The sequence below is a fragment of the Palaemon carinicauda genome, chromosome 1, assembly GCF_036898095.1.
Source record: "Palaemon carinicauda isolate YSFRI2023 chromosome 1, ASM3689809v2, whole genome shotgun sequence".
In the NCBI taxonomy this organism is placed as follows: domain Eukaryota; kingdom Metazoa; phylum Arthropoda; class Malacostraca; order Decapoda; family Palaemonidae; genus Palaemon; species Palaemon carinicauda.
The window spans coordinates 127525780-127550795 of record NC_090725.1 but is presented as its reverse complement, the minus strand read 5'-3'; the positions used below and the strand labels follow the sequence as shown (position 1 = coordinate 127550795).

Here is a 25016-nt window from a genome sequence, read left to right as displayed (position 1 = left end):
CTAGGTCGTTTTGTCTTCCTTTTCGGCTGGGGACCGTCTTCAGCGGAAGACTTTCTCTTGGAGGACAAGCCCCATTTGGAGAGGAGATTTCTGTTCTCCGTTGCGGCTTTGTCTACGACCTCTTTGACCACTTCACTCGGGAAGAGGTCTTTTCCCCAGATGTTGGAGGCTATCAGCTTCCTCGGTTCGTGCCTCACTGCAGCCGAGGCGAACACGAACTCTCTGCAAGTCTGACGGGCTTTAATGAAGTTGTACAGGTCCTTGGTGACCGTTGCCAAATGAGCTTTGGCAAAGACCATGTACATATCCGGGGTATCTGGGACACTTGCCATCGTCTCTTGTTCGGTCTGTAGAGACATAGAGGCGGCAAGTCGCTCTTTCGTTTCCTGCTCCTTGCGCAGATGAAAGTCTGACAACTTTGGGAGGTCTTCTCCGAACTGACGTCCGGCAATGTCAGCCTCCAGCTTCCCGACTGAGAAGGTGTTGTAAACATCCTTCCAGTCCGCATCATCGGATGGTAGGGCGAGGGAAATGGGTCTACACTATTCGAGTGTAGGGCAAGGTTTCCCTGCCTCGACTGCCTTTAAGGCTTCCTTGAACCCTTTCTCCATAAAGGGGAAGGCACGGGAAGAAGCAGCAATGAAGGATGGGTGCTTCTTGCTGAGTGAAGGCCCTCTCCTTCAAGGTTTTGGTAAACAAGGCCTGTGCCTTGGGAGGTCTAGAATGATGACCTCTTTCAGCTCGGTTTCTTCTTTGGAAGGGGGTACCGTCCTCAAGCGGACGTAACAATCCGGATAGGCCCCTTTACTGGGCCAGAACTCTATGTCATCTACTGGGACAGTGCCCAGTTTTTTGGAGAGGAAGATCTTCCCCCCTGACATAGGCATGTGCTCAGCATACCTCCAAGGATTGATGTCAGAAAAGGCGGGAAGTTCTTTGACGTTTAGCTTTTTGGGGGCTAAACGTGAGGACACAAGCTGGTGCATTTCGGTCCGTAGAGAAACCTCCTTCTATGACAACTGTTTTTTCATGTCCTGGAATATGGACAAAAGCGAATGCAGCATATGACTGATCGTGTCTAGCTGGGGGGGGGGGGGGGCAGAAGAAGTTGATGGGACAGGCTCAGCCACCGTAGCCGATGAAACCGAAATAGTTTCGGCTCTCTCAACTTCGCCTTCAGGAAGTAAGACAGTCTCCTGCTCCTGCTCCTCTGCTAGGAGACTAAGCTCCGTCTCCTCGGAGACAACTGACATGTTGTCTTCAAGTTGGATGTCCTTTAAGGCATCGGATACATCAGATTCTATCGGAATCTAGACGAGGGGAATCTCAGGTTGAGCTTAGGGAACAACTGCATCCGAAGATGCCCTAGGGAACAGACAAGCCCTCATCTTCTCATTAGGAAGGTATGGGCCAGTGGTGTTCTTCTGGAAACCTCTAACCCATTTTGGCAGCGTCTCTCTTGCTGCATCCCTTGACTCTGTGAACTTCTGATCATCAAAAGCCTCATTTACCAGTTTATCACAAACGGTACGTACCTGTGGGTCCCAGTATTTTAGAGATCCCTTCGTAATTGCGCAGCGCGCATGGGTTCTGCACATGTCGTGGCCGCAGAAGTTGTTACTGCGGACCTTGCAGAAGTGGTTCCCGCACTCGGGATGCTCCTCCTGTAAAGAAAGAAAAGCATATAAGTATTCGGTGAAAATCTCAGAATTTCATTATACAGTGTAATAAAAGTCATTTAATTAGCTTAGGATAGAGTAAGCTAAGGAAAAAGGGAAGACACCCACATGTGGTTCCTTTCCAGCCCATTGCTATGACTTCCTTCAATATTGAACACAAAATTCTTAACGAATTAGATGGGAAGATAATATCATTGGATATGAAGTGTAATTTTAACACCTTCTTCTAAGGTCCAATATTAGGGATTTTTAATAAATGGTTATCGACCATTAATTCAACAGAGAGAATCACTCTCTAGGAGTGGTGGTCTCACAATAGGCTGCCCATGAAGCACCTTATAGGTTAGAAAATTTTTTGCATGGGCCAGAGCACAGACCATACAGCAGTATGTGTCATGCGGAATACTGTAATCAATATCGCAGTGACTACGACCCCTGTAGTCAGTACTGTAGTGCCTGCCGGCATATGCCGGCACTGCCCTTGGCTATTAAAGGTATATACTGCCTTCATAGATAAAGGACGGTAGGTCGCCGGCAGTTGCTCCGCCGCCGGCCGCCGGGGGTTCCCTCTATCAAGGTGGACCCGCCGGCAGCCGGCGGGAAGAATGTCTACAGACTTGGATGACTGGCTGCCGGCAGTCAACATAGTTGCCGGCAGTCGGCCAGTGTGTGCCGGTTGCCGTTGGGTCGCCGATCAACGGTACCCCATGGCAAGCGGCGGCAGAGCAATCTGACAGTGGACAGTCGTCCGAGTTGGCCGCCGGCAGCTGTAAGATGCCGGCAGCCGGGCCAGGGATGATGGAAAGATAAAAGCATGGATGGGGGGGGGGGGGGGGAGGAGGGAAAGCAAATGCACAGCTTTGCAGACCTTCATCCGGAATGAGGGTTCATATGGAAGGAGGAATTATAGTCGGGCTTCCATCCAACCATAGTCCATCCATATTGATAGTAGGGCTATGGAAGGCAGTCCAAGGGAGGACTGAAGAACACTCTAAAGATAGTGGGGGGATCCCTGCCGGCAGCTGGTTCGGCCGGCGGCAGACAGGGAACCCCAAGCCAATCCCACAAACTACCCATAGGGTCGATTTTAGAATGATGGCCAGGGTGTGTGAAGGCTAGGCCAACACTAAAGGACAGCAGGGGAGGGGCAAGGGTCCTGTAGGTGAGGTAGTACCTAGAAGGCACTACCTAACCTAAAAGATTTTGATCCATAGAAAAGACAACCTTAGGGGCCAGGGAATTCAGTTCCCTAGGTTGTGTTAGTCTGATTAGGGGAGAAGGCGGCACACAGGTCGCTGTCTCAACTGAGGAACAGAATCTAGTGTCAGAGACCTTAAGTAAGGGAAGAATTAAATTCTTCGGCATAGGACCTACCGGCACAGGACTGTCTGCTAGGACATGGAGAGGAGGAATTATCATATAACGCCTCCAGGGTATGGCCTAGGGAGGTCTAGCCTCCTGCATTGGCAACCTAACCTGGCTTGGGAAATCAGTTCACCAAGACAGGCGGCTGTCGATCACAGACAAGTTACTCTGATGTCCCGTCCTAAACTCAAAGCCGGCTCAGTGGTTGAGAGAAAGAAGCAGGAACACCCCAGTAAAGATTTGCCAGAATACAATTCAAGGCAAAGCTAATTAGGGTTAGCCTAGATTAGTCAGAGGGAAGAGGAATTTCTCTAAATCTTGCAAGGAGATTGGTATCGATTTAAAAGGTATAGGAGGTGTCAGTCTCCACTTAAAAGACGATACAAGGGCAATCGGGGACATGTATGAAAGTATATTAAAGCCCTTAGGCTGGTAGCCTAGGCGCAGTGAGAATCAGTCACCGGAACTCTCTCGTATACTATCTTGGAAGAGGAAAATTTTTATGAAGTAATATCTTAATTGTATAAAATATTGCCTGAGCTTCAATAAAACTTTACCAGGAAGGTTATATCATGCATGAGGTGTGATGGTGTCTATGCTAGGAAGCCTAGCACTCGTGAGGCTCGGTCATAAAATTGCCAAATCCACGAAAACAAGGGCATAATATAAGAATTCCTAGCTAATTAGCTAAATTGCTAAAGCTGTTAAAGCGATTAACATGCAAAGAACGACCGCGTCCAAGACGCCATCCGGCTGGCAACAGCTCTTGTTACGTTAAATACGAACTTATTTCGAGGAAAAAACTGGCAAGAGCTTACATTTATACAATTCAAAGATAGTACTTAACTTTCCAGAAGCAGATGAGGCTGGGGAAGACATCATCGAAGCAAAACAATCCAAAATAGAGAGAGATAACACGGGATAAAAACTGGTCAGGAACGCTACACATGAAAGAATGACTAGATGGCGCCACGTGGCGGCGTGCTGGCACTCAATCACAGTACAAGTAGGAGTGTTGCCTTAATAACGGCTCTCCTACAATTCTTGCCACTTTCCCTTCTCGAAGCGTAAACGCTATTAGGGGTATAGATAGCTATGTGGCGTGTCAAGAATACATCCTCTGATCTTATGCGATATCCCTATAAGATAATACAAGGGATACTCTCGCCAGGAGTTAGAATTCTGGATACCTTTAATAAAATTGTCTGGGATATATCCCTGTAGTTAAATATAACCTAGGAAGCTACTAAGAAGGAACTTCCATCAGGATGACATGGACTGAGCCCAAAAATGTAGGATGAAGGCTGATGTAATACTAGTAACTCAAACCAAATTTGTATGCTTACATCCCAATTTTCTCGTATGCAACGTTACTCATAGACTTGGGCATTACTTTGCAAAATTTCATAATTAGAAATTCAGTATGAAATTGAAAATATTGTAGTAATAGATTTTGTGTTTTAATCACTAGTAAATACCTTTTTGGTGTTTTGATTCACGTCTCCTGTCACACATGAATGTGGGTATAAGTTTATACTTATAACTATATACTTTATGTAAGGATATGCGTGTAAAGTACATCCAGAATATTTATCTTAAAATTTGATTTTTTGTGGTGTTACTTTATACTACCGCTTAATTGTTTTTTAACATGATTTTGTCAACAACCTAATAGAGATCTACCTAAGATAGTGTATAATTCAAATTATAGGGCATGGAGTTAAACTATAAAAACTCAAAGTATGATTAAATGTAGGTCAAAGACCTTGGTTCCTCAACATACAGATCTTTGCATTGACAATGTCTCTTTAATTATATACAACTAATTAAAACATTCTAGGTGTGATTCTTGATTGAAAATTTACTTTTGAGAAGCACATTTAGGCTATCTCTTATTCGGTTACACAAAAAGCTGGCTTATTGAGAAAGTCTTTTAAGAATTTTAGTTATCAGTCTATCCTGCAGAAATGTTTGAATTATTTCGTTCTACATTTATTTTTTTGAGTATTGCTCTGCTGTCTGATGTTAGTTACTGACTCTCATCTTAATTTGTTGGATAGAAACTTGCGGTCTATTAGATTCCCTTTATTTGATCTGGATGTTAATCTCCGACACCGTCGTTCAATTAGTTCTCTCTTTATGCATGTTGCATAAGATTTTCCATAATTTAGATCATCCATTGCATTCAGATCTTCCCAGACTGTCCCATCCTGTATGTAGTAAAGGGTATGCAGTTAATTCTAACAGAAATGTTTTCTCCATGAAAAAGCACAATACAGTACTACACAGTATCGTAGATTGTGGAAGTTTTTCCTAAATTGGCAGTGGTATCGACGGAACTTCGATAGTTTAAACTATTTGTAAATTCTATTTTGTCTCGTTCTATAGTCTACAATACATATGAATGATCTTTTTTAACGTTGTTCATCATCATCATCATCGCCTCGCGCGCCAATTGAGGCAAAGGGCCTCGGCCTCAGTTAGATTTCGCCAGTCGCCTCTATCTTGAACTTTAAAATCAATACTTCTCCATTCATCATCTCCTACTTCTTGCTTCATAGTCTTCAGCCATGTATGCGTGGGTCTTTCAACTACTCTAGTGCCTTATGGAGCCCATTTGAAAGTTTGGTCAGTACGAAGAGCATGCCTAAACCATTTCGATCTACCCCTCACCATGATCTCATCCACATATGGCAATTGAGTAATCTCTCTTATAATTTAATTTCCAATCCTGTCCTACCATTCAACTCCCAATATTCTTCTGAATACACAATCTCTTTGATATTGTTTCATTGTTAGACAACAATTCCTGTCAATATAATTTAGTAACACTAATCTCACGAAACTGATATATAGCCTGATTTTTATATGTAATTTCAGTCGATTTGATTACCAAATTTTACTAAACCTGATCTTAAAATATTTTGTATTTTCCATTCATATATATATATATATATATATATATATATATATATATATATGTATATGTAATATATATATGTATATATATATATACATATATATATATAATATATATATATATATATATATATATATATATATATATATATATATATATATATATATATATATATATATATATATATATATATATATATATATATATATATATATTTATATATATGTATATATAAATGTATATATATATATATATATATATATATATATATATATATATATATATATATATATATATATATATATATATATATATATATATATATATATAAATACGTATAGTTACTATTTCCTTATTTCCTTTCTTCACTGGGCTGCTTTTTCAGTTGGGGCCCTTGGGCTTGTAGCATTCTGCTTTTTCAACCTAGGTTGTAGCTTTTCTATTGATAATAATAACAATAATAATAATAATAATAATAATAATAATACCATATAGAATTATTTGCTATACAGAAAAATTCCATTAATGTTACGGTCATATACTATTTTTGTTATTTCACTTGAAGTAAGTGATTAAACATAAAATCTTTAAATTTTCAGAGATGCAGGATTATTAGCTTCCCTTGTGAGTGACAGTGGGGCTAATGACTGCTTATCAAGCCCTAAAAACAAATTAGGCTCAGGCAGTGGATTTATAGCTACACTAGATAGCAATTTGTCAAATTCTACAACAACAGAACTACCAGATTTCGAAGTTTTTAATGTTAATAACCCTTCAGGAAGTAAAACAGGAGGAGACGGTGGAATTATCTTCCCAGATGATAAAATATTAAAGAGTACAGATAGATCAAAGAGAAGCACAACTAGATCAAAGAGAAGGGAATTAAAATCTACCCATCAAAATACAAAGGACACTTCAAACACCGAGAGGGTAAAACGAGATGCAGGACAAGCCCAATTTTCTGGTTTTGGAACAGAAAATATGAATGTCTCTAAAGTCTATCCAAAGGTAACTGATTAACTATTTCCATATAACTCATTTTGATATGTATTATAGCTTTTTTATTCAATCACATTTCGCTTTCCATTATTTTTGTATCCTTATATCAGTTTATATTTTATTCATTAGTATGTTACATTTTGGTCAAAATATGAAAACCTAGCTGTCATTTTATCATATAGTAAAAGGATTTTGTTATTATTGAAAGACATTACATAGACTAAACAAATAATAATCGCTATCCTGAGAAATTATTCACTAGTAAAAATATTGAATTGGATATGCATTCTTGAATTGAGAAAAAAATATTTGAATGCTGGTAAAAGTAATTCAAGTAAGATTTTTCCATCAAGAGGTATAATATGGCTTAAACATTCCAGACTGAAGCACTGTGCTTACCAGCAACAGCATCCCTTCGATTTAATCCAATCAATGGGAGCGGCTGGGATAAGGAAAAAGCTCTGTCTGAGACAAAGCTCATGTTTACTGCCTGGGACATGACCGAATTACCCAAAGGGAGCAACGATGTTACCAAACTTAATGTCAGCTTACATTACTGCGTAGAGGTTAGTGTGTCATAAGCAACTTTTTAGAGTGACCAGATTCTCATCTCTCTTACACTTGAATCACAGTTTCCTGAGTATTCATTTTCTTTTTATTTTACTGTTGAGTTGTCCAGGGATGCTATAAATTTATTCTCTAGTTTTCAATCATATAATGTGGATTTATTTTTTTTTTGTCGTTGACGTTATGTCATATACAGTAGTTTCATTTTTATTTCATTTGCATTTTATTTTCCATTGTGAGTCCTACAATGCTCAAGGTTTAACAAACTTCATTTTACTTTATAGGTTAGTGTCTATGTATTTCATTAGTTATTTCACCAATTTCTTTCATACGGTGTTTTCATTGTGCATATTTTTTTTTCAAATTCCATATTTTCTCACCTATCATGAACTTTAATGTAATTTAAGATTATAAATAAATCATTAGTTTTCCTTTTTTCTTAATTGTTATACTTCTGTATAAGATTAGCGTAATATATCTAATAATTTATTATTTTAATGTTTTATTTTCTATATTTTGTTATAATCGTTTTATAATTGTATCTATAGATTCTGTTACATTACTATTTACATCCAAACTTATATATCGTGACATTTACCGTTGATTTCTGTGGCCCACACACAGATAACAGAATCATATAAAGCAAATTAATTAGAATTATCAGTTGAAGACACATGTCTGTTTCCTTTTTTTTCCGAATTCATCTTTTTTTTTATGAAAGAAATATTTCTGCAGTAAAACTTAAAAATGATGTAGAGCAAAATCTGACCCCATTTTGCATCTTAAGATTTGCTGTTGATATCAATCTGTGTATCTGTAAGTTACTGACAATATTATCTGTAACTTCCAGAGAACACTATGAAATGTACTCAATGTATTTGAAATATGTTAATCGAATTTCAGGAATTAGATTATAGCATTTCTTTGTATCTTACAGACTGGTTCATGTGCCAACGGCAGTGTGTCTTGGTCACCGGCAGTGATGTCAGCCGAGTGGTCTGACTGTAGTGGAAGCAAAGTGTCCTCTGGTAGGCCAAAGACAATCGATGCCTGTGGTGTCTGCGGTGGTGATGGAAGTTCTTGTTTAGACTGCAATGGAGTCCTGAATGGGAGTAAGTATGTTCATTTTCTATTTGAAAATATATTTTTTAAGAATAGAAGACAAAAGAAATGGAACAGAAGTCATCTGCTGAAGAACTATCGGTAACTGAAAGCTTAGATGCCTTTTTAATATCTGATACTTTCTCCTTGTACTCTACTTTTGAATGACATATTAAGGATACATTTATGTAATGGTTTCAAGACGTCAACATACGTAGTCTCGATGTTTTACCTGTTGTCGCATTTTTTATGAAACTTTATATGTATCTAAATTGAGTTTCTATTCAATTGCCTAATTGATTTCTTAGTCTCTTGAAAGTAATTAATTTCATAGACAAAGTGTTTGGCTTCGAATAGTAAGATTTAATTAATGCTGAAGTACCAGTGATTAGCTTAAATCTTTATACTGTTAATCCTCGCATGGTGTATTTTCCCAGCGATACTTACTTTGAGTCATTCATTACATCAATGCGAAAACCCAAATGATGAAAAATTAACATATATCTTATATTATTGGGGGATAATTTAAAAGAAAGTAAGGAAAAGCACACGGCAATATTTGGGTAGGACTGGGAAATCAGGTCAGAATTTTGATGACCCCATCGCCGAGTGTTATTGATGAGGCATCTGCCGATGGATTTGTTGATTACGTAATAACCAAAGATACAAGTATACATCCTCCATAGTTATCTGGGGTTGTTACTCATGTTTTCAAAGTCCTCCTTGGTGAAATTGGTAGAGGATCCTGATAAGTACTAGCATAACTACTCCTAATGTTATAAGTACTAGCCTAACTATTCCTAATGCAGTAATTGATAGCTTTTCTTTGTATGATATCAATAAAGGTGCTGATATTAAAATGATTAAAAAGTTAAAACTCTTAGGTTTGTATGACATAATATAATACAGATGTGAATCCTATAAGCAAGAATCTACCTTCCTTCTCTCCTTTTTTTCTAAAGACAAAATTTTAGAGCGTGTTGGTGTTTTGATATTTGACCAGGTAAAATAAAGAAACATATTTCTTGTGATCTTGCCGACAGAACTTCAAAGGTTGCCAAAGAGAAACGTTTTAGTTAGGGAATTTGGAATTTTCCCCCTAATGAATTTCTCCTGATTCAATACTGTTTTATTGGACTTCATATCTCAAGACTGGACAAACCAAGAGGTGTGTTTCCTAAGGTCTTTATATCAGGTCTCATTTAACAGAAGGTATATTCCCATGAGCAATTGCCTTCCTTATCAGTTACTCAGCAATAGCAACGTTTCATAGAACATGAATTCAGGATGTTCAGTTTAGCGGAATAGAGAGTTTTCAGTAATGAATGACATGTCACAAACATATACTATTGTTGTCTGATTAAATTCTAGTGGAGATCTCTAAGGTTAAGGGTTTCATGGTTAATCTTCCAAAAGTAAATCATTATCATCATCTCCTATGCCTATTTACGCAAAGGGCCTCGGTTAGATTTTGCCAGTCGCCTCTGTCGAGAGCTTTTAATTCAACATTTCTCCGCTCATCAACTCCCACTTCACGTTTCAGAGTTCTCAGCCATGTTTGGCTGGGTCTTCCAACTCTTCTAGTGCCTTGTGGAGCCCATTTGAACGTTTGGTAAGCTAATCTCTCTTGGGGAGTGCGAAGAACATGCCTGAACCATCTCCATCTACCCCTCACCTTGATCTCATCCACATACCACACTCGAGTAATCTCTCTTATAGTTTCATTTCTAATGCTCTCCTGCCATTTAACTCCTAATATTCTTCTGAGGGCTATTTCTCATATTTACTAAATCTATTGGAGATTGTTTCATCGTCATACCACGACTCATGGCCATACAGTAACACAGATCTCACTAAACTAATATATAGCCTGATTTTTATATGTAATCTCAGGCGATATTATTTCGAAATTTTACCTAACCTAGCCATTGTCTGATTTGCTTTTTTCAGTCCTTCACTAAACTCTAAATTCTAGTTGCCCTGTATTGGAGATTATAGTTCCTAAATACTTATATGATTTTATCTCATTAATCCTTTCTCCCTCCAATGATATTTCATTTTCCATTGCATATTCCGTCCTCATCATCTCTGTCTTCCTTCTATTTATCTTGAGCCTACCCTTGCATGATATTTCATACATTCTGGTAAGCACGTATTGTAAATCCTGTGGTGTTCTACTAATAAGAATAGCATTATCAGCATACTTTAGGTCTGCTAATTTCCTATTACCAATCCAGTGCAGACATTCTCCACCATCTCCAACTGTTCTATGCATTACAAAATCCATGAGGAGGATAAACAACATAGGTGACAACACATTCCCTTTTAGTGGTCCGCAGTTCACTGGAAATTCATTTTTTAGGGCTTTACTATCATTAACTTTACACTTGCTTGTCTCATGAACAGACTTAATCAAAGTTACATATTTAAGAGGAATTCTATAATAACGCAGGACTCACCACAAAATTGGCAGGTGCACACTATCAAAAGCTTTTTCATAGTCCACAAATGCCATCAAAAGTGGATTTCTATATTCCACGCACTGCTGTACACCATGTCTCAAAAAGAAAATTTGGTCAGTACAACTTCTACCTTTTCTAAATCCTGCTTTCTCATCTCTCAGCTTTTCATCAATCTTTCTCTCTAGTCTCTTTAGAATAAGCATTCTATATATTTTCATGACAACTGACATGAGTGTGATGCCTCTGTAATTATTGCCATCCGTCAGGTCTCCCTTTTTTGCCATTTTCACCAACACTCCTAATTCTCATTCATCAGGCTTTGCCTCTTCATGCTACATTCTACAAAATAATCTTGTAAGAATTCTGGGGGTTACTTCATTTTCAGCCAGTATCATCGCAGCAGTTATTCCATCATAACCACGAGCTTTCCATCTCCTCAGTATTTTAATGACAACTTTGACTTCAAACACACTGAATTCATTATCATTAATAGGCACATCAACATCTTCATTAGCTTTAGGTATATCAATCAAATTATTCCTATCTCCTATTAATGACCTCACTAAAGTGTTCCATCCAATGTTGCCTTTCCTCATTCTCTGTTGTTATAACAGATCCATCTCTCGTTTTGATGAGCATATGCTTCTTTTTCTTTGCTCCCATAGAGATTTCACTAATAATTCTATGAGCGATTCTTACACCATAGCTAATCCCTGAATTCATAGCTTTGTCGGCCTCATCTTCTCTCTTGTCTAAAGATTCTCTCCAGTCATTCTTAACTTTGGTTTGACCTCACCATCAATACTGGAATACTTAGCATGCTCTACCTTGTAATTTTCATTACTTCCTCGAAAACTCTCAACAATCAATTTTTCTATTGTTGTCTCCTTTTTATAGTAACCCATGTATCATTTGATATCCATGGTTTTCTCCTTGTAACTGCATGTCCCAAAACTTCGCTACCAGTTGACTGATAAATAGAGATGGAAATTTATTAACAGGTTAGGAATATGCTATCTCTGGTTGTACACCAGGACTGACATCGATGCCATGAGATGTATGATTTATCACCTTTTAATAACTTCTTATACAGTAAACATATAATAAAACATGAATCTCTCAGTTTTGGCAAAGTGCTTGTTTACAGGGTTCCTCAATTCAAGCACACACAGCCTTGGGTTGTGTGTATAACGAGAGAAGGGTATCAGATTCCTATTTTTATGCTTCTGTTTTACATAGAATATTGGTTACTGATACTCAGGTCTATGACACTCATATTCAATATTCTGGATTGTTTATAGATTCTTGCTAATATTCGGAGATCAATTCTATGACAAGCTCAACCAATTACCTATTTGGGAATGAGGATAACAATTCCTTTTTAAAATATTCAATCAGAGAAGGAAATGCAGTCATTTTGAAAGTGAGCTCCTGCTTAATAAAATCTTAGACAGCTCACATGTGCATGCCACCTCTTAGCACTATGGCCTCTGAAAAATGTTTTTTTTTTTTTTTCTTTTTTTTTCTTTTTTTTTCTGGGACGGCTATGACTGAGATCTTTACAAACTCACCTCTCGCGTTTTGGAGCCAACTTTGAATCCAGAAACGATACTAATATATCCATGATCTGGTATGACTTATATGGTTTAATATGACATCCTACATCATCTAACAGGGGCATCAGTCTGGAGGCTCTGATACCAGATCTTTCTCTCTTCTCAGATGAAACAAACACATATTGGACTGTAACCATGGACAAGAGTCATATATCAAATCAGAGGGAATCACTCATGAACATATGAACATCAACTGTCTGGAGTTACTGGCCATGTACAATTCTTTCGTATAGGTAGAGCAACGTGTATTGGTAGAGTAATAGTCGTTTATTTTGAAAGTACCACTACCTAGGATACATTCTGCTGTGTATGAGATTCAAATTCTTCTAAATGAATGATGTCTCTAATCCTTAATATGCCAAGATTTGTGGCAGTGGTGGGGCAAGAAAATGTGGACGTGTTTACAACTAGTCTCAACAACAAAGTAGATGTCTTCTGCTATCCGATACCAGATCCCAGGACATGGGTAGTGGATGTAATGTTGGAAGAGGAAAGTTCTAGATTTGCATGTCTTCTCATGATAATAGTAATCCATATAGCTATAAAAAATATTGGAAATGCTGAATGGGAGGATGATGCTCGTACTCCCTTTATGGCCTAAAAACTTTCCTTTCTCGATTTCGAGCCACTACTGACAGTATTACTAAAAAATTTATCTCAACAGACAAGATCTGTACAAGAAACAAACATTTATTGTACTGTATCAAATCCTAACGGGGTTCAGTTAGCACTGTGATTTTTGCCGCATTATGCGGGCAAAAGAGTTATTGAGGCCCTTTAGATTCTTTATTTTGCTTCTAAAGAAAGTCTACAGAAAAACTATATTAGTATTAGCTGTAAGAATAATTGTTTAGTGTGGCAGGAGGGGTGTTTTTCTTATCACACTAGTACTAACTTGGGTAAAATGCTCAAGTTCCAACTTATCCTATTTTATGAGTATAAATTGTTAATTTATGTTATGAAGGAATATATCAATTAAATAAAGGTTGAATTAGACTTAACCAGCATACACTAAGGATGTTATTGCACAGGTATTTAAAACTTTTATAATCATAAAGACCCTGTAGCTAATAAGATTAAGTAGAATTTGGGTGCTGTGCTAAGGTTTCTAAAGGTCCTGACTTATGAACCTTAATCTGAATAATGATCTGTGTAGATGTTTTTTTTTTTTTCTCACCCAAAGCATGCTTTCGGTATTTACCTCTAGGAACAGGGCAGGTGGATATCTATACTATATAGTGGTCCCATCGAGAGGTTATATTGCAGCAAGGAAGAAAGGTTTTATGTTTAATTTCTTTAAAAGACGAATTAAGTTTTTAATTTTAATCTAAAATATTTCACTATTCAAAGATGTCTATGCAAATAAGAGGTTTTAGTTTAAAAATCAGCTTTTCCGCACTTAATTATTTAATCGATTACTAGGTCATAATTTGTGGAAAGGTATTATATACAATGCTCTTAATGCCTTTAGCAGCAGTTTGATTCACTTGCAGTCTGTTGGTACTGTGACGGGCCATGAGAGGCTGTGACTGAGAAGGCAGGATGAAAGCAACTGAGTAACTTTATTACAGAACATCAGTTTATATATACATCAAGTCCAGGCAAAAAGGACATAAAAACATAACGGGCAATTTCATGTTCAATCGATAACCAGTTTTGTTAACAGTTAATGGTGAGAAAAACAGACATGTTTATTCAGGTCCCTGTCAGTGCGAAGGGAGAGCGAAGATACAAAGCTTAACATTTACAAAAAAAAGAAATGTCGTTACTATGTACGATCGTGTGACACACGGTTGGTACAGTACAATTGGCTAATTGATGCTTGTAATTTTTTTCCGCTAAGGACTGTTTATGTTTATACACAGTATATGTTCAAGTTTGGAAACACTGCCACATATTGAATACAAAAATATCCAAAAATCTTGTTCTCTTCATCCCCTTTCATTAGCACTGATATTAAAATTTATTTTCAGCTGCTGAATATGACTGCAATATTTGCATCAAAGGAAATACTGGAAAGAAAAGCGTAAGAGACTGTGCTGGCCAATGTGGAAACAAAAACATTCTGAATAAGGAGAACATCTGTGTCCCCAAAAATAATCCCAATGTTTCTTATTGTGATGGAGAACCAAATTCAGGAGCAATTATAAATAAGTGAGTAGCGCATGTTTTATTTTTTTTAAATGCTCTGTATCCTTTATGTATTGTATTCTGTGCAGGAGAAAATTTGTGGTACTTCTATTTATATATCACAGTGATCACAGTTCATGACAATATTGATGGAAAATTTTAAAATTTTTTAATATGATAATTAAAAAAAATTAGGTTTTAAATTGATATTTTATTCTGCCTAATATTCTCTGTATTATACTTATATAAATGAGAATAACGATGTTTTTTATATATCTTTATCACCACATATTGAGTTAGCCTTGACTGGTTTTCATATTCCCTCTAGGTTTTGTAATCACAGATTTCCTAAGTGATGATGTAAATTACATTCATGAGAATCTATGAGTATTTCTTTTAATATGTGAACTTTAAAATACGTATGGAGCCTCCTTGGCATTTCTTTAAGATTTGTATTCCAGAATACTCATCATACTATATTAGTCTCTCTCTCTCTCTCTCTCTCTCTCTCTCTCTCTCTCTCTCTCTCTCTTAATCAATCAATTTTGTTTTTTTAGATGTGGCGTTTGTGTGTTAGGAACAACAGGCCTACCAGAAACTTCTGGACAGGATCAGTGTGGAGAATGCGGTAAAGAAAATAAATGCTTTGGCTGTGATGGGAAACCTAACTCTAATTTCGAGGTCGACCTCTGTGGGATCTGTCGTTCCACTGATGATCCATCTTATAATGGTATAGAAGAAGAATGATAATACTATCTTGTTTTCCTTATATTGATGTCATACTGTATTTATGTAATGAGTTTCGATCATACATACTCTCGCAGTCATTCAATAACATTGAAGGGTTTAACTTCCAACAATTTGATCCTTTATGGGGAGACCCGTGAATTCATTATATATCAATTTTCAGTATCCACGGAAATTCATGTTGTATAGCAGGGAACAGCAAACATCAATTCAGGATGACGCCTTAAGAAAAGAGACAAAAAGTCCTTACATGTGTGACACAAGAGCTTAATTTACTTATAACAGTATCAATCTCTTCAACACCTACTTCTCAAGCATAATTCATCATTTTTCCACAGATTGCCAATCGGTGGGGAATGTTGAGCCCCTACTTCTTGATGCAGGAATTTCAAGATCTATAAAAAATGAAGGTAGGCTTTATTTAAGTTATAGTTTGCTAGATAAATTTTGATATCTGTATAGGATATGTTTATTTAGTATTTTTCACTTCTCTGATATGGTTAGATTTGGAGTAAATTTTAAATAGAAAGAAATGGGATTCTTTTATATTGATTAACTCCATTATACGGTCTTATTTATAGATTAAGCAGTCACTACCAAAATTATATATATGGATTACTTAGTTAAATAGACAAGTACCTTTCCCAAAGTATGCCTCTCAGATTACACTAAATCAATAGATAAAAATATTTTATTCGATATATCAGCATAAGAATACCATATATCATGTTATGTAACAGCAAAACGAAATTTTATTGAATATATAGTCACCAACCGTTTCAATTAAGCTTACCCAGAATTAACATTACTGTTTTCTCAAAGAGAAAGCTTCTTGTCTTAAAAAAAATACCCGCAACCAATCCGCCAAATTCCCTACAATCCGTATGGCGAGGAATGTCATCTATCTGCATGAACCCTGTGTTCTCCTACTAGTACCATCGAGGTCTTTAGATTCTGGAAGTCAAATATAAGGTCAACACTTGTCATTGCTCTGGTCTTTTATGTTGTCTTTTTTCCTAAAACACTGAAATTTGGTTTGTTTTGCCTTAATGTTCTTGAAATCTTTGGTATGTCCATAAAATTAACCAAAGCACATTATTGCATCAATTGCAAGTCAAATAAGATTTTATTAGCAATTTTGAACTGCATTTGTCTGTGCTAAGTGTGTATTGTTCAGAATAAGTGTCATGAATATGGTCCCCTTTTTGAAGCTAGGAAGTTAGATTTTCCTCAACTTGAGAATACAAGAAGAAAGGATAGCTACTCATTGTAGGATGTGGGAATTTAATGCTATTAATTTGGACAATGAATCAGCTGTGTTGTTTGGTTTGGAGTTTCATGCTGGATCTCTTGTGTCAGAGGAAGGTAAAACAGCAATAAATGAGAGTGAGGGTACGTTTTTTAGAATATCGAATACTGTAAGTAAAATTGTTAATAGGTTGGAAGCGAATGTTGAATTTATTATTGTAATATCTGAGATGACAAATATTTTTGTGCAGTTACAGGTTAAGCTGTTTAATCTTTTAAAACCGTCTGTTCACGCTCATGTATATCCATGGTTAAGCCAGGCCCTTCCACGTGGAGTCGATGATCCAACCAGATTCTGTCCACGTTGAACTGCCCAGCCCCTCAAGAGATGGCTTTTAAAGCTGATATTTTCATAATAAGACAGGTTTTATTTAATTTTTAATTTTTTTTGAGACATCTCATTTACAATATACTGTATTTACTGAAACAAAAGTATGCATCACGTGATCTCGGTGGCTAGAGTGCCTACTCTAATGATTATCTTAGCATCTTTTAAGATGCTAAAGATTTTTTTGCATGCTCATACGCTTGCGAAGTCTGGGATGAAGCCTTCTGATGCATTTCATTCAGCTTCCAGTAAAGATATTGACTTACTGGCAGTAACGCAAGGTTATCCACCAAAATTGATATCTGTACATAATATCTCAAGCTTATAGTAGTTGACAAACCTATTTATGAAATAAATTCTGCCATCTTCTCTGTGGCTGACCAGGGTGAATGTTTTGATGTTGATGCCACACATTTCACCGTTTACACTACCAGTTCCGATATTAATCTTACATGTTTTGAAGCAAAGGAATTTAGTTAGCTTTATCACTAACAGCTTTTGTGTTTACACTAATTCCTATACAGTGATCCCTCATTTATTGTGGTTAATGAGGACTGGAACCATCCAGAATAGGTGAAAATCCACGAAGTAGGATTGACACCCCTAGGAATTTCTGTATATGTGTGTGTGGGTACCAGAATGTTTAAAATATGTATATTTATACTATATTTGTATATTTTACTTAAATCTATTTAATTATAAAGGCTTAATATTATACATCTCTCTCTCTCTCTCTCTCTCTCTCTCTCTCTCTCTCTCTCTCTCTCTCTCTTATACGATACATATTATGGTGTTCTACACTTACTAATGACAGTAGTATCTTCAGACTTGACCCCAGTAATGATGATGATGACGATGACAATGGAGATGATGAAAATGACTACGGCAATGATTGCATACCTGTGAAGTTTGATGAATATGATGATGAATGATGATATGATGGCATCACTGCACAAGTATAATGAGGCCTTTGAATCAGTTTGGGAAGCGGCTCATTGTCAGATGCCGGCGCTGGATCGTCAATATTTGCTTCTGAGAGAGGCAAAGAGGCTGCTGGTGGCAGAGAAGAGGCTCCCACTTCACTCATACAGGCTTCAGGTTCACTTGGAGGCTCTTCTGCTGGAGGCACTGATGCTAAAGAACATAGTGATGAGTAGTAGCTTTTCGTTGTTATTTCTTTTGTTGGAAAATGCCCTTTTACAAGGACATAACCCCGTTAACACGGTTGCTAAACTGTACAGTTCGAACCGTATTATCGTCGATGTCTTGTGGAAATCGTTACATAGCCCTTCCCATACTGTACAATTGCTGCAGGTTCTCCAGGTTAAGGCCACACTCTTCAATTTATTTGTCTTCCTCTCCTTCGCTTTCTTCTTCACTTGCAGAAATCGTCATCTCTAGGTCTTCATCTGTCAGTGGGTCCTATTGGGCACCGATAAGGCCATTGACGTCTTCTTCCAAGTGATGAACTTCTTCTGGAGTAATGCCTGGAAAGTCATGCACCAAGTGAGACCATAACTTCTTCCAACAAGAATTTATGGTCTCAGTTTTCATGTCCTTTCATGCTTGTTGGATATTAGTTAAGTGTGACGGTATGTCGTAGTTACGCCAGCACTTTTTCAAGGTGAAGCCTTCGTCGTCATTAACTGCTGCAATGAGGCCCTCCATCATGGAACGAGTGTAGAGTGCCTTATAGGCATGAATTACGTCTTGATCCATTGGCGGAATTAGAGATGTGCTGTTAGGGGGCAGAAATTCAATCTGAACTCCATCATACTGCAGGTCAATTGCATGGCCTGTTGCACAGTCCATCAAGAGAAGTACCTTAAAAACGAGACCCTTCTGAGTCAGATACAGCTTCACCTGGGGAATGAAGCAATGGATGAACCATTCTAGGTTCAGGGCTTTCGTTATCCAAGCCTTAGAGTTATGCATCCAATACATGGGGAGCAGAGCCTTATTTTTTTTTTTTTTTTTGAGGCCCGTGGATTTCTGGCCTTATAAATAAGGCCTGGCGGAAGCATAAAGCTTGTAGCATTGCCAAACATGATGAGTGACACAGTCCTTGTGGGCCTTGAAGCCTGGCCTCTTTATGTCATCCTTGAAGAGGAATGTAAGAGAAGGCACCCTCTACTCAAAAAGGCCTCTCTTGTTCATGTTAAAAGCTTGCTCAGGGAGGTAGCCACCATCACTGATGAGCTTAGGAAACTCATCTTCCACGTAATGACGAGGAGCATCAGTATCGGCAGAGGCATCATTGGCCAAGGTTTGATCATAGCGAGATTTGGCTTTTGTCCTGATCATATTATTAGTTTCCAAACTCACGTTTTTTATCTTGCAATCAGCTACCCACAAGGTTAATGCAGCTTCCATTTTCCCAATTCTCTTATTACGCGGAGTTACCACACATTTCTCTTCTTTATTGAAGCTTCTTGCAGCCGTTTTGCGGATGTTAGCTTCATCTTTTTTATGTAGCACACTGACATTCATTCACTACATAATGGTGTGCCACTGCAGCATAACTTCTGCCCTGTTTTAACATATCTAAAAGTTTCATCTTTTCACTGATGGTTCGCATCTTCCTCTTCCTTTTGGGCTCACTAGAAGAATCTTTCACAGGGGAACGGGGCTTAGGAGGCATTGTAAGGGCTTAACGAAAAAATTATTTTCGAACATGACACTAAGGTACGTGAGACACGGTTGACAGCGTGAGTGAGAGTGGCGAGATACAACAAGGGAAAAAGCTGAAGATGCGATGATGCATAGCCAATCAGCTCACGGAATACATCCAATCACGTGCCTTGTCTGAGTGCCCGTGGGTATGTACAAAGCCTCAAAGATAGCTTTACTCTTTATTTGTCATCCTGGGAAACAGTTTCTCTTGCACATCATGATGAAAGAACGCTGCTTTCCGCAATAGGGCTGCCGATTAGGTGGTATTTTTCAATTTGTATTTTTTGATGATTTTTTAAAAATCAGCGAAGCATTGAGGCCCCGAAATTTGAACCACGAACTGGCGAGCAATTACTGTATTGGAAGTGATAGTCCTGGCACAAAAGTGAACGTTGCTGACGTTAGTGCCATGTCTCAAATTTCATTAAGTGTTCCTCATTGCAAAATATCTTCTTTTGATGTCTCTTGACACTCAGTCAGTTTTGGCGAGTTTTCCAATATCTGAGTATGCTTTACCATCTAGTATCAAGATTAAAGCATTCCTTGCTGGAGTTGACTCAAATTATAATTCATACTTCAATGTTATCTTTCCAAACTACATCACAGACTCATCAGGCCCTTTAGTAGAGATGGAGGAGGAAGAAATATTCCCATTTTCTGTTAATAAACAAGATATTTTATATATACCTGGGAAACATGTTTGAAACTAAACATTCTGTGTATTTTCCAAAATATCCTCTCAAAAGATCTGCCTAATCAATTTGTTTTTCATATTAATATTTCAGGGGTTTTAATAAAGATTAGATCTGATAGTATTTTATGGAAAACTACTTAGTCTTATTCTGCGTAGATTTATCTGTTATCATACACGGGTAACTTTTTACCCATAATGCTTTTTAGAGGATGGTATTATTCGGTCGTCTCAGTTATTTCATTCCTCCAATAGAGAAGCCTTCATTACGAGAAGGTCTTCTGGCTCAGATGACTTTAATGACACTCAAACCACCTTTTACATGTAGGAGGTAGGCAAGCTTGGTTTCTGTTTCAATGGATACTCTTGGATCTGGAACCTTTGGCCCTATATATTGTTTGAGAGGGGACGCTTCCCATCCTATATATGTCGCCATTTTGTTTAAGGAAACAAAAGGTGATGTTTGAGGCCATAGAAGGAATGTTTTCACCGTATCTTGGTTTTTACAATCCTCTATTCCTAGTTCTGAAATCATGAGACCAGTTTTAGATGTTGCTATACTCATTAAGTATCTGAGATTACCAGATTTTCAATGGAAGCTCCATTGATCATCCTTCTAGCCGTCCAAAAAATTCACTGGATTTTTCTAAAGATTTAAGAGATATGTATGTTTATATTATAATTTATCAGGACTTCAAGACGTTTTTCCAGTTTATGTTTCAAGGACAAATGTATCAGTTTAAGTGCCTTTGTTTTAGTTCTAGTATTGAGGAACCTAAAATTTGGTATTAGAGTAATGCTATATTTAGATGATTGTAGTATAAATCTGCCTCCTCCTTAAAGAATTTTATGATAGATCTATTTTTACTTCTCAAATTATTAAAGAACATTGAACTTGATAAATTTAGAGAAATCTGTTTTTTTCCCTTACTCATTCTGTTCATAGTTTGTGGATGATAATAGAGTTAGTTCTTTTTTTTTCATCAAACTCTTTTGGACCAATTCAGTGCTTTAAAATCTGTTAATAGTACAATTTAATTGCCGCTTCTCTGAAAAATGAAATGACTAGAAAAGTGTGTTCATACACTCATGTGAGGATAAGACCCTTGCCAATTCCTACGACATGTTGGGACAAAATCTCTGAACCTTAGGAAACCTTGATTCCTCCTTGTCAAAATTAATTGTCTACAGATATAAACTGCTTTGAAAACAGTAATTTGGAAAATCAATACACCTTAATAAACAAAACAACAGTTCTAGCGTATATGAAAATATGAGGGACAAACCCAGAATTTTTTTTTCTTATCATCTAGAAAATTCTTCTCCGGACAAAAGTCAGGAATATAACTTTTTTTTTTATCCAAGTTTGTTCTGGTAAAGAGAACTGTGCTATTATAACAGCTAAGTTGCAACTTGCAAATTCTGCAATGTTCACGGTTCCATTGTTTTAGCATTGGATGTTTTATAGTAAATAACTAGATTCTAATAATTCTAATTAGTTTATGTGTTCAATTATTTTCTGAAATATGTTGTTGTTTGGAAGTCTTTGAGTAGCATCAAGTTCTTCTATGGTTAAAATGCTTAACATCATGGCTCTTTTAATTTTCTGAATTGTGTATAATTACGAAATGAGGATTTATATTCAGTTTTCTGCATTTTTGTGAATACTGATTAATGAATTTCAATTGAAACACAATCGCATGACTTTCTGGTCTTCTGTTCCAAATCATATATAGAGAAATCTGAGTCTGTCATATTCCAGTTTTACTCTTGACTACAAGATGTAATTTCACAAAAGAAATATACCAGGTGAGAGTGCTTTTAGCTTTGTCGTGTCTTATAGTTTATAAGCACTTATTGCTGTACAGTGATGCCTCGCAACACAAAATTAATTGGTTACGCAAGGGCTTTTGTAAAGTGATTTTTTCGTGTAGTGAGTAGCATTTTACATGTAAATAGCCTAATTCGTTCCAGACCCTAGAAAAACACCACATTAAATTATTACAAAAAGGATATGCACCACTAAACAGTACTATATATATGAAAAGTACTGTATTTTGATCATATAATAATAAATTAACATTCATAATCTGAAAAAGAAGTGTTTAATTAGAGTTAACAATAAAAATACAGTAACAAAAAGTGGTAGAAAACGTAAACACTTAACTTTACAAAAAAGATCTATAAATAACAGAAAACATTAACACTTCGTTTTAGGAAACGCATTTACAAATGGCAGGAAATATTAACACTTAACTTTACGATAAACTTAAAATGAAATTTCTTTTTTTTTTCTTTTTCTATTTTTTTTACTTTACATTTTCTATTTTCTGAATTTAATTACATTAAGTATTTTCTTCATCACTGCCACTTTTCTTTTGTTTCTTAGCTGGCGCTTGGTCTGCTTCTACCAAAGACCTCTTACTAAAATACTCGTCCAAAGAAGCTTGTTTCTGCCTGCTTCTTAAAATTTTCCGTAAATAACTCAGGCGAACTTCATTACAGTACTCAAGTGCACGACCTGTGAGAATTTTTTATGGGTGTTTCTTTTCTACGAGAGCCACCATTTTAAAGTAGCCATCTAGACCCTGTTTAATTTCTGTTGTTGTCAGTGGGTCATACTGCTCCCACCCGCTGTACTATTCTTGAACGACGTTCCCTTGCATGGCCTCCAACTCCTTCAGGTCATCTGTCGTAAGTTCCGCTTGGTGCTACTGGATAATCTCATTGATGTCGGCCTTATCAAATTCCAGACCCATGGACTTCCCGACTGTAACAATCTCGGCAACTTCAGATTGAGCAACAGGTTACGGATCGTCAACATTTTCAGAATCGTTTTCAATTTGATCTGTGTGGAAACCCTCGAAATCTCATGCGGAGACAGCATCAGGCCACAGCTTCTTCCAAGCAGAGCTCAAGGTGTGCTTCGAAACCTCCTGCCAAGCTTGATCAATCATTGTGAGGCATATGACAATATCAAAATGCTCCTTCCAAAATTGACGAAGGGTGAGGTTTGTGCTTTCAATAATTTCGAAACATCTCTTGAAGAGATATTTCGTATAAAGCTTCTTGAAGTTTGAAATCACTTGCTGGTCCATGGGCTGGAGGAGAGGGGTGGTGTTTGGTGGAAGATAGAGAATCTTGATGAAGGAATATTGTGCTACAATATCTTCAGGGAGGGAAGGAGGGTGAGCAAGGGCATTGTCCAGCACCAGCAGGCATTTTATAAGGAGGCGCTTCTCTTCCAAATACTTTTTCCCCGTCGGGCAGAAACAAATATTTTTCCACTCGATAAACAATTGTCTTGTCACCCAGGCTTTTCCATTTGCACTCCACAACACGTTTAGATGTTCCTTAGCGACTTTATGGGTCATGAAGGCTCGAGGAGTATTGGAGTTATACACCAGCAAGGGTTTCACCTTGCAATCCCCACTGGCATTTGCACAGAGTGCAAGGGTAAGACTGTCCTCCATAAGCTTATGCCCAGGTAGCCTCTTTTCTTCTGCCGTGATGTACGTTCGACGAGGCATTTTTTCCAAAAAAGCCCAGTCTCATCGCAATTGAAGACTTGCTGGGGACTGTAGCCTTCCCGGACAGTCAACTTGTCAGACATCTTAACAAAGTTTCGGTCACTTTCGTGTCCGATCTTGCAGCCTCCCCATGACGCACCTCCGAATGAATGACTGAGCTTCTCTTAAATTTTTTAAACCCCCCACGAGAAGCCTTGAACTCTGGAGGTTCCTGCTTCAATGTTCCTTCTCCTGTGTTGGCTTCGGCCTGAGCAACCACAAGATCACCGAAAATGGCGCTGGATATCTGGTTGATTATCGCATCGGTGATAGTGTCTCGAGCCATTTCTTTGTCCTTTATCCAGACAAGCAGCAGTCTCTCTATCTCATCGTGGACGTGGCTCCTCTTGCTGGAGAAAATAGTCACGCCCTTAGAAGGTGTTGCTGCTTTGACTGCTTCCTTCTGCTTCAGGATCGTTCCTATCGTAGACGGATTTCGGCCATATTCCTTCGCGAACACACTTAACTGCATGCCAGCCTTGTATTTCTTGATTATTTCCATATTCATCTCCATGAAAAGCATCATCCTCTTCTTTCCCTTGACATCAGTGACTTTCTTGGGACCCATGGCTAAAGATGTATTGTAAGTATCACGCAAGGTAACAGTATCTACTGCAAAATTGTTACGAAACCGAAATCACAAACTCTAAATCAATGCGTACGATACCGCTGCCGGAACCAAAAGACATAGGAAGACAATGCGTAGATGCACGATGGGATACAGTAAAGTAGATGACGACCAATAGGAGAGCAGGATCTCATGGTGTTAACTAGCATCCGAGTAGGGAGATAACCAATAGGAGCACAGGAGGATGGTAGCAAATTTACGGGCTGGTGCCGTGTAAATTTTATAAGCCGTCC

The 25016-nt window shown here is 37.5% G+C and overlaps 1 protein-coding gene across 1 annotated transcript in view; it reads left to right on the top strand.

Moving 5' to 3' along the window:
• LOC137658397 (uncharacterized) overlaps window positions 1-25016 on the top strand; it is a 176745-nt gene that overhangs the window by 55633 nt on the left and 96096 nt on the right. The window contains exons 12-17 of the mRNA XM_068393122.1: window positions 6564-6972; window positions 7344-7529; window positions 8468-8642; window positions 14683-14863; window positions 15397-15569; window positions 15925-15996. Of these exons, the coding sequence (XP_068249223.1) occupies window positions 6564-6972; window positions 7344-7529; window positions 8468-8642; window positions 14683-14863; window positions 15397-15569; window positions 15925-15996 (1196 nt within the window). The remainder of the gene's footprint in view (window positions 1-6563; window positions 6973-7343; window positions 7530-8467; window positions 8643-14682; window positions 14864-15396; window positions 15570-15924; window positions 15997-25016) is intronic.